The 9,953-nt window shown below is 30.3% G+C and overlaps 2 protein-coding genes across 8 annotated transcripts in view; one reads left to right on the forward strand and one right to left on the reverse strand.

Moving 5' to 3' along the window:
• LOC106691451 (bumetanide-sensitive sodium-(potassium)-chloride cotransporter) overlaps window positions 1–5,161 on the reverse strand; it is a 30,890-nt gene extending 25,729 nt beyond the window's left edge. Inside the window, exon 1 of one of the 3 annotated variants that reach the window (XM_067051197.1) lies at window positions 5,067–5,161. Coding sequence is in view for 1 of the 3 variants with exons in the window: in XM_014437222.3 (XP_014292708.1) it covers window positions 1,913–2,161 (249 nt within the window). In the remaining 2 variants the exon portion in view is untranslated. Of the gene's footprint in view, window positions 1–1,912; window positions 2,190–4,646; window positions 4,729–5,066 lie in introns of those variants that run through there. The other 2 variants (XM_014437223.3, XM_014437222.3) reach the window with 2 other exon arrangements.
• The window catches only part of LOC106691452 (kelch domain-containing protein 3), a 17,283-nt gene continuing 12,368 nt past the window's right edge, over window positions 5,039–9,953 (forward strand). Inside the window, exons 1-3 of one of the 5 annotated variants that reach the window (XM_067051198.1) lie at window positions 5,039–5,173; window positions 6,889–7,011; window positions 9,008–9,171. In XM_067051198.1, the coding sequence (XP_066907299.1) occupies window positions 9,015–9,171 (157 nt within the window). In that variant the 5' untranslated portion in view covers window positions 5,039–5,173; window positions 6,889–7,011; window positions 9,008–9,014. Of the gene's footprint in view, window positions 5,260–5,450; window positions 5,740–5,851; window positions 5,871–6,888; window positions 7,012–9,007; window positions 9,172–9,953 lie in introns of those variants that run through there. The other 4 variants (XM_014437225.3, XM_014437224.3, XM_067051199.1 and 1 more) reach the window with 4 other exon arrangements.

Raw genomic sequence — 9,953 nt, forward strand, 5'->3', positions numbered from 1 at the left:
ATATAAATTAATTCTCTATAGGTAGAACTGATCTGTATTAGAATTTTATCATAGAATACGCTTTCATTTTTTGAGTATTCAGGCACTTATATTGCATTATTGGGAAACTTTTTTTTATATATTACTCAAAATCTATTTTGTTGTATTTTCTAAAATTAACTACTCAATTAAGCATTAAAAATACAACACGATATATAATATAAGAAGATGGTCAGGATTGCGGTCAAAAGAGAAATAAAAATAGTTTACAACTATTTATTTTCCGACGTTTCGCCCCACTTTGTAGGGCTTCATCAGGGCTAAAAAGATACAAAATGATACAATGATAAGAATAAAAATACAAAGATAAGATACAATGATAAGAATAAAAACAAGTAACAATGGCAAGAGTAAAATTTCTTGATAAAAATACGTAAAATATAAAGCTAAAAAAGTACAGGAGATGCACATAAAACAAAAAAAATACGGGGAAAAAATCATTATTATTTATTTATTGTTTTATTTTTATTATTCTTACATGACGTTTATTTTATCTCTATATATTCTTTTTTTTTTTCTTTCCGTATTGTTTTTGTTTTATGTCCATCTCCTGTACTTTTTTAGCTTTATATTTTACGTATTTCTATAAAGAAATTTTACTCTTGCCATTGTTACTTGTTTTTATTCTTATCATTGTATCTTATCTTTGTATTTTTATTCTTATCATTGTATCATTTTGTATATTTTTAGCCCTGATGAAGCCCTGCAAAGTGGGGCGAAACGTCGGAAAATAAATAGTTGTAAACTATTTTTATTTCTCTTTTGACCGCAACCCTGACCATCTTCTTATATATCAATTTTTGCGGTCAACTATATATACATATATACAGGTAATGTTAGTAATTTGTTTTTTTTCTATTTTTTTTTCGTTAGGTGAAGAAAATAACCCTTTGATGACTTCTTTACTTCAACGTTTCGTTGAGTTTAACCATTATCCAATTCATTGCTCTACAAATGTAAAAAGTAGTACACATTTAACAGTTTTAAAATTATTTATTTCAATTAAATATATTTAAATTAATTAAAAGTCTTTTAAACGTAATTTACTATTTACTCAGCTAATTTTAGAATAATAATAGTATTAACCCTTATTTATTCTGGGACTAGTCCCTTTAGAATTATATTACAGGCATTGACAAGAGGCATTAGTACCTTAGAGTATAATACAAAATTATATGTCAATTTTCAAATTTAAAATTAGGCCAAATATTTAAATATCTCTATTACATAAATCAGTTCTTAGTGATCAGCGTGTACTATTTTCTTTTACGTTTGATCACCGTGTAATATTTGATTTTATTTATGATCACCGTGTAATATTTGATTTTATATATGATCGCCGTGTAATATTTTATTCTACATATAAGGTGCAATAATAAAAATGGGAATAATATATAATATATGTGAATTACGGCTATACAATTTGAACAACGAGTAGTGCAATTAAATGAACAATTGTATAATATAATTATATGATTGTAAGATATAATTATCATATAATTGTAAAATAGGTTTTGTTCGACATAACGCGGACTGGGAGTACCCCATAGTATTATTTTTATTTTTTATTCTATGTATACCCCCCATATAATTTAAGGTAAGAGACAATAAAAATAAATATTATTTTAAAATTATTATTTAACTATTATTATTTTTGTTATATTAATAGTTGACCATATGTAATAGATTACAGAAAGATAGTACGGATAGCAATCAAGAAATATACTGAAATAGTCTTTCACTATTTTGTACCCTTCTCACAATCTATTATTATTTTTATAATTGATCTATACACATGATAAAATTTTATATGTTGAAAAATGGATCGTTAAAATCTAGGTTTGAATCCTCCACAATCTGGAGAAGTAAGTACCTGGTCAAGAAAACGTGCTTCATGAAGTTCTTCTAGCGTAGGCCGTAAAGCGTGTGCAGGAAATATGATATCCCTGTAGTTCTCCGCCCTTGGGAGAGCCTCCCTGGTCAGTTGACCGAGGCTCTTCGAGTTTGAGGACTCGTAGGGGCTCTCTGGACCTCCGACGACAGACACCCTGGCCACCCGGAACCTGGAACTCTCCCATAGAGGTACTTCCAGAAGGCTGCTGCTTTTCCTCTCCGCCTCCATCCCGCAGACTGGCCGCTGCGACGATGAGAGGGGAGAGCTTAAGACAATTGGGATCTATTGGGCGTCTAAATGAGCGAGCCCCCCACGCTGGCTATAAACCAGGTTTATTAACCAGTCACTTTTAAAAATTGTTTATGCACGAGGTGATATAGTTCCCGATAGTAATGCTACTTTGCGATACAAAACTTTCGTATTAACTATGATAAAGTTCTCACTGATTTTGAAAACACTTCAGGGGATTAGTAAGTTTTTTTCCCGTATTTAAATAATAATAGAACCAATGTATTTCTACTTTCACTTACCTGTATATGAAGCCTTCTCTTTAGAAAAAGTGGTGAACTTACAATGTAGCATATCAACCCCTCTTGCTGAATGGTTGCCAAGCATTATTTAAATCATCAAACATTGTGTAATTACAAAATAATTGTAAATACAAAATAAATTAAATACAAAATACTACCATTGGGAAAAACCACTTGATAAAATAGTGGTAAGTATATCTTATAGGATCAGGGCCTCTTTAATCAAATGGGAGTTCTGGGCTATTCAAGAATGGAAGGCCTTCAGTTTTATGTGATGTCCTTCAAATTATTTTACGGATAACTTTGGATTATCAACAAACACACACTTGTTAAAATCATTACTATAATTAAAATTTGAAAAGTAACATAATAAAAAATTTAAGATTTAGAAGAAGTTTTCTTGAGTTTTGATTATTACAATCATAAATTACTACTTCAAAATCTATTTAATTACGTGGATCAATTTCTATCAACGCCAATGATACTGCTCGATCTTTCTTAAAGCAACTGTAGTTATCAGCTATTTATAAATTAGTTTTAATTTATTAATCAGGAATTGTTGAGCCCTGGACCCATAGAGTAACAATTAAAAAAAAAAAATTCTCTCCAGGAGAACAAATTCATAAAGGAAAAACTTATTAGACATTTTGCCGCTCCGGAAGAATGACAAAACTGCATTTTTTTGTGAAATTGACTTTATTGTCTTAGTGACCTCAAAAATAGATTTACTATTTCATTGTAAAACGATATAATTATATTTAAAAATTCGCCACGGGAAGGAAGATCGGTCGTTATAACATGCATGCTTTTAGCTTCCCCTCTGGTGGAATAAAAACATAATTCTCAATTATTTTTTAGAAAGTGTGTTATACTTTGCCTGGAACGATACTTTACGACGAGATTAGAACTTATTTTCAGCGCCACAACGGCTCCAGTGTTTTTTGAGTTACTTTACACCGATAAATATTGATTCCATTTGGCATGACCTAAATGCTCTTTTTTTCATTGTCTTACCCAAATAATAATTTAAATTTTTTATCATTGCGATTTTTTTCAGCCATTCTATAAGCTTAGAACAGGAAGATTTCCTTTCCAGAAAACAAGTTAAAATACTTAATTAGCATGAAGAACAATAATATGATTCCCTTCTACAAACCCTGTTACGAGTCTTTAATAATTTTAGAACCAGCTTTTCTTTAATTTTTAAGAAGAAAACATCATTATTTTGTTATGTCGTTTTATAATTTTCATATTAAATTGTTAAAATAACCTTTTTATAACGTTTTCTTCAGATTTTTAATTGCTACCCTTACTCTTATTACGCCAGAAATGTAATATTTGTGATATGTTTTCACTAGAACAATGACGTATTTACATTGAGGTGGTTACAGTGAGACTGGTATTTATTATTTTATGAATTGAAATACCTTAAAAGTTGCAATGTCTATAAACTACTGTCATAGAAGAATAAAACCGAATCTATGGACCAATCTATTAAAACAAATTTGAATTTTTTCTCTTTTGTCCTCTAAAATTTCAATTTCTGTAGGTTTGTCGATATACTTCTTGAGCAGTGATATGATTTCCAGAACAACACCCCTCGTGAATGATTTAGAAGATGACTCTTTAGACGAACTACATTTATTAAAATATATAAGGAAAAAAAAATCTTAGAAATAAGAATTTTAATTTTTATAACATGTGACATAATTCCTATTTTCGTAAAATTCATACAATACTCATCGGCGTAGATAGAATTTCGCCAAAGGTAGAGGAGATCTCAGTCCCCATACCATAAAAATCTGCAATTTTATTGCAACTTCATAAAATTCAGTCATCACTTCTTCAATTTTTATTAGCTATAATTACAATAAATTATTGAAAATCTAGCATAAACTTAATTATTGTACATATATACATACAATGCAAAAATATAAGAGGTGGTGTTGAAGAGGTTTGCTATAAGAGCATAAGCCTTCTGGAATTGCTGGCGAAAATATTAACCACCTCTTCAATGGTTGCCTTCTTTGATTTATTTTCAACAAAAATTTTGAGATTATTAAAATGGCTAACTGTAAGTTCTAATAGGAAGAATAGAATCTAAAAGATTTCTTTTACATTCGTTTCTTCCATTATTTTTAGAGATAAGTGTATGACGAATAATTGCGTTCATTGAATGTTACCTTTTTTACCGAAGGATCGACTTCATATATTCATCTTGTCTTCTTAAAGGTTTTGTGATCCGTGAAGATGTCAGGAATGTTATCTCACTAATTATAGCACAATTCCATAAAGAAATCATCTATCAAATAAGTTCACTATTTTCTTTAATTTTTTTTTCCTTGAGACCCAAAAATCTAGGGGGGTCGAGGCTCCCCCCTGCTCCTCTTTGCCTAAGCCCATAACGATACTATTGTTCCTAAAGTTTTCGCTAGTTAAAACCTTATTGTCTGCTTGATAATGTCTTTTAGACTCACAACAATTATAACTATTGATTTAATCAATTAAATGGAAAATTATAACCATATGCATGGCGATCAACTTTAAACTACATATAAACATGCATACATTCAATTTCAGTTATGTACTAGAAAATTATTTACCTTAATAGTATAAATAACGCTGATATACACGTTAAAGACTCAGTCCATTCTTAATTGCTGAACATATTCAGAGAACATCTCCAAAATAATAAGGATCATATAGACGTGTAAGTTGATCATACATAATGAGCAGATTGTTTAGGGAAAACATTGAAGATGAAAACGAATCTTTTCCTATGACATAAGTATTTTGGTAAGTTTCCGTTTTCGAAAAAAAAATTGACACAATATTCTTACTTTTAAAAACATTTTCTACTGATTAGCCAGTTTATCTTCAGTGAAAACGAGAGTTTATTTAGGAAAATTAAACCATCAAATCATATTGAAAAATAAAATACGAGATGGTGGATCATTGGTTATTAAAATTTGCCAAATTTTTAATTTATTTAATAAATCATTGATTGTAATATTTCTAGCCCCCATAGATTGTTTTAATATAATGCTTAACACAGCTCATAAATTTTAATCTACCATTGATAGGAATTATTTGGAAATAGTACAACATTGTTCAGATAACCTGCTGATAACAAACCTCGATTTCCAAATAAACATTGGTGCTTTCGATGGTGCTTACTGTTCATTTCATAGTTATAAAATTATCTAGTTTGAACATGAATAAAGCAGATATTGGAACATCAAAAGCAAACATAGTGTCTTGATTCTGGGGAAACTGGTGAGTCATGTATCTAAACTTTTCAAAGAATGACACCTAACTTATCAACTGATTTTTAAAAGATATTTTGTTCCCTGCCTTACTGTTTACCCCGTTGATAGCATCATATTGTCACAATTTAAGCTATAAATGTAATTATTCATTGTAATTTTAAAAAGATTATGTTTTACGTTGCTTTTCTTTGAAGCTGTTACAGTTATTTTAGTATTTTTATTACATACATTTATAGAAATTTCTTAAAGGTCCAAAAACGACTAAAATAGTCAAAAGTCCTCTTATTTATTTTAATTTTGAACAAATATTCTTATTCTTGGATATGGTGGAAGGTTATTTCTAACAAAATAAATGACCAGTAGGGTTTAGTTATCCATTTCATTTGAAAAATTTTTATATCTTTATCTAATGTACTTCATGCTCACAATTTTATGCTATTGTGGCCAGCATGAAATTACATGGGTGGATATTTTTGCCACGTAGTGAAGACCTGGTCAGATCAAGCATTAAACCACCACTAGTTTGCACCGTCAAGCATTCCTTCTTCCTTACACGTCCCATGTGAAATAAAGTTTGAAGGATTTCAAACTTTTTATCAGGTAATGAAAAGCTAGGCTGTGGAACGAGAGTTGGCAATGCCAGTTTCTCTTATCTGCCTCATTTTGTGCTGACTAGTTTAGTGTTCACCTGATAAAAAAGAAAATGAGTAATATTTCATGAGCGAGTTGAAATAAAGTTTATTCTTAAAGCATATAAAAAAATTATACAAGTCAGTGTACATTACTCACTCTTACAATCCCATCTATTTACAGGCTTGATTATTTTGATTTTGAGGAGTTAAAACCCTAGAAATCAAGACCTAGTTTACAAATACAAAAATGAGAAGTTATTTAATTTGCAATTATAAATTTCGAAGGGAAGTACTCCATCTCATGTACTACCTTTCTCGATTAAAACACCTACACCCGAAAAATACTAACTAAAGTTTCATATTTATTGAACAAATGTTCTAAATCATGCAAGTAAATTAGATTCTGGATTTGTGTGGTAACTGATCATAAGTTCTCTCAGTTTTATTATTATTATATTTTTAATTATTTGATGTAATGCTTTTTTTTTTTGTTTTAACTAATCTTCATAATACATTTATTCCAGGAAAATAAGAAATTCCATCCCAACATAATGTAAAAAATACAATGCCAAGTAAAAAATTGATAAATTAAAAAAAAAGATAGAAGAAAAAAAGGAAGAGAAAAACAATCTTAATGGAATCTTAAGGCAATAAAAACTTATTCATTTTATTATGTTATTTCAAAAAATTATGTTATGTGTTATAGCCATGTCCAAAGTAATTTACAATAAGAAAATTGGAGAATGTTTTTAATTTTAAAATTATTTACAAAATAGTTTATGATTTTGAGTATCTATTGAAATAGAGTTTTTGTTTTGTTTTTTATTTGGGGTTTAACCTCCTTATCTATTGTTCCAAGGGCTGAGGGATTGGCATTTCCTTCTCTCCTTCTAATCAAACATGAAGCCAAAAAGGGGGTTGGTCATGCAACCTGAACTTATGTTTACCTTGACGTCTATAGAAATGTCCGCCATTGCAATCTAAACTGAAACCGAAGCTGATTGGCTCCTCCTCTTCCCCACCCCTGGAGTTCACCATGAGCCCTAACATTTTGGCTTCACTTTTCCTGCCAGTTCCCCCCTATTATACTATTTCCATCAAGGCCAATGTCCTAACATGGAGGTTTATTGAAGCATGATTATTGCTTGTTAAAATACGATCACATAAATCTTTTATTTTAAGAAATAAAAAGTTAAATTTTTGTTGTTAATTATTATCCATGAAGTTGTAGGATAATAATGTGGTTGATTTAAAAGTTTGTTAATATATTTATTTATTTCTCCATCGCACTACAGTCTGGCAAAAACTGGGGCCTCTCTTATCACCTACTCATATTCCAGACAAGCATCTGCTATATTTGATTCTCATACTCATCGGGATGTTTTCTCTCTCTTCTAGCCTCCTCAGGCATGGTTTTCTTCTACTTTCTCTTCCACATGGTCAATCCTCGAGATGGTCTTAGGTGATTGATTCTCTGAAAATATGGAGGGCTATCTGCAGGACTAGAGTTGAGACTGAAGAGACTCATGAGTTGCTTTGTAAGATTTATCTTTGGGTTCCCGAGGTGCTCTCAAGTCTCTCGCCGGTATACCAAGTTGAAGTGGCTCTATCCAATCTCCCGAAGGCAATACCTTCTTGGTGTTTTCCTATTCCAAGTTCTTAAAATCACAAAACCTACCTATATCTTTGTTCTCCTCACTCTTTGTTCATCCATCCTTTCATTAAACACCAGATCCCAACCGATTGATTTATATATGCCCTCCTATAGAACCGCCTTCTTTAGCAAATCCTTCGTCATACGGACAACCTCCTTCTGGAATTCTCTTCCCATCTCCATTCGCCAGTCCTCACCCATTCTTTCCTTTATACAACACCTATTCCTCCACTTATTGTATAACCAAACCTCCGCATCATTGTAATAAAATAAATAGGCATAAATTGATTAACATAGTAAACAGTAGTTAAGCTAATATCCCAATGTAATTTCATTTTACTTACTGAAAACTTGTAAATGCTTGCCAGACAAAAATCTTAATGTATTAACCATGTATTTATTCTTAGGGGACATATGTCCCAGAGTAAAATTATTTTTTCATTTCATGTGCCACATAGCCCAACCATCTGCTCTAGTTTCCTCTATGAATTGAGACCAAATCAAGTTTTGCATATAACCAGAGTTAGTAGATATATATATTAATAATGATATTAAAAGCTTAGCGAATCTGGAAGTTTGATGCCGACACCACTAATGGCAGTCTACTTATATCTGTCCAATGATCCTGATCCCAACCCAAATCTACCAGATTGGTCTTGATACAATTCTCCCACCTACTCTTTGGTTTACCACTCAGATGTTCACACGTTGATTCAATGTTTGTTAACATTTTAGGGATTGATTTGTTACTAAGCTCAAAAACCTATATGCCCATCTTATTTGCCACAATGCTATAGCCCGAAGAATATTTACTAGGTGCAGTTCCTGCAATTCTGTATTGTGTAGAATTTTAAAGATATCTGTTAGGTACCATTATGTTAATGAATCATGATTGAAATACTTTTTTTTTATTTATTTATTTTTTGTAATTGAAATATGACTTGAAATACATATTTGTATATTAAATAAAATAAAAGTTGATATTTCAGATTTGTAATGCACTGGATAGCTCATATTGAAAGTGGTCCCAGGCGTGTAAACCATGCTGCTGCTGCCGTCGGAGAACGTATATTTACATTTGGAGGTTACAGTTCCATGGAAGCTAATGCCTATAGAAGCAAACTGCCTATTGATGTTCATGTTTTAAATACTGGTATGATTATACTTCGTTTTGGCTTTTAAATTTCTCATATTAGCTGACAGTTTTAGAATGTTTAGTGTTTAATTAAATAAAGATATATTACATCTATACACACACCCACATATACACATATATATTTCTTATTCTATTATGAATTGGAATTACTGAAACTCACATCACTGCTTGACTTGAATAGTGGCACATTTGACAAAAAAATTTATTTTTTATTTTTTTATATTGTTTTCTTCTGCTCATGACCTCTTGTAGTTTTAGTTTTCCTACTTACCTCGTTTTGACTTATATAACTTCAGATATCACTTTTTTTATTTTATTAATTTTACTTATATGTTTTAATTTTTCTCACTGTATCATTTCCTTCCACGCATTTTTAATTATTTTAATTTCATTATTTACATAAAGCACTTTTTGATTTTTCATATATATTATTTTTATTTGTTTATTAATTTTTTTCTTCATTAAAATTATTTTTAATACTTTTCTTTTGGTTAAATTCTTTCTATGCCTTTATTATAAATTACCCTTTTATATTGTTATTTGTAATCTTTTTAATTTTCTTGTTATATTGTTTCTGTATTTTATGTTTTTATTTATGGTTGTTATCTCTTTCTGTTTTGTTTTTTTAGCCGTGATCAAGGACAAAACATTGGCACAAATAAAATAAGTTACACTTATTTGTGTTAATTATGAGGGATAGTTGACCGTGGATGATAAATGAGGAGAAGATGGTTGGGGGTGCGGTCAATGAAACACAAATAAGTATGACTAACTTATTT

This window comes from Halyomorpha halys, unplaced genomic scaffold, assembly GCF_000696795.3.
Source record: "Halyomorpha halys isolate HHAL.00 unplaced genomic scaffold, Hhal_1.1 Scaffold2360.1, whole genome shotgun sequence".
In the NCBI taxonomy this organism is placed as follows: Eukaryota; Metazoa; Arthropoda; class Insecta; order Hemiptera; family Pentatomidae; genus Halyomorpha; species Halyomorpha halys.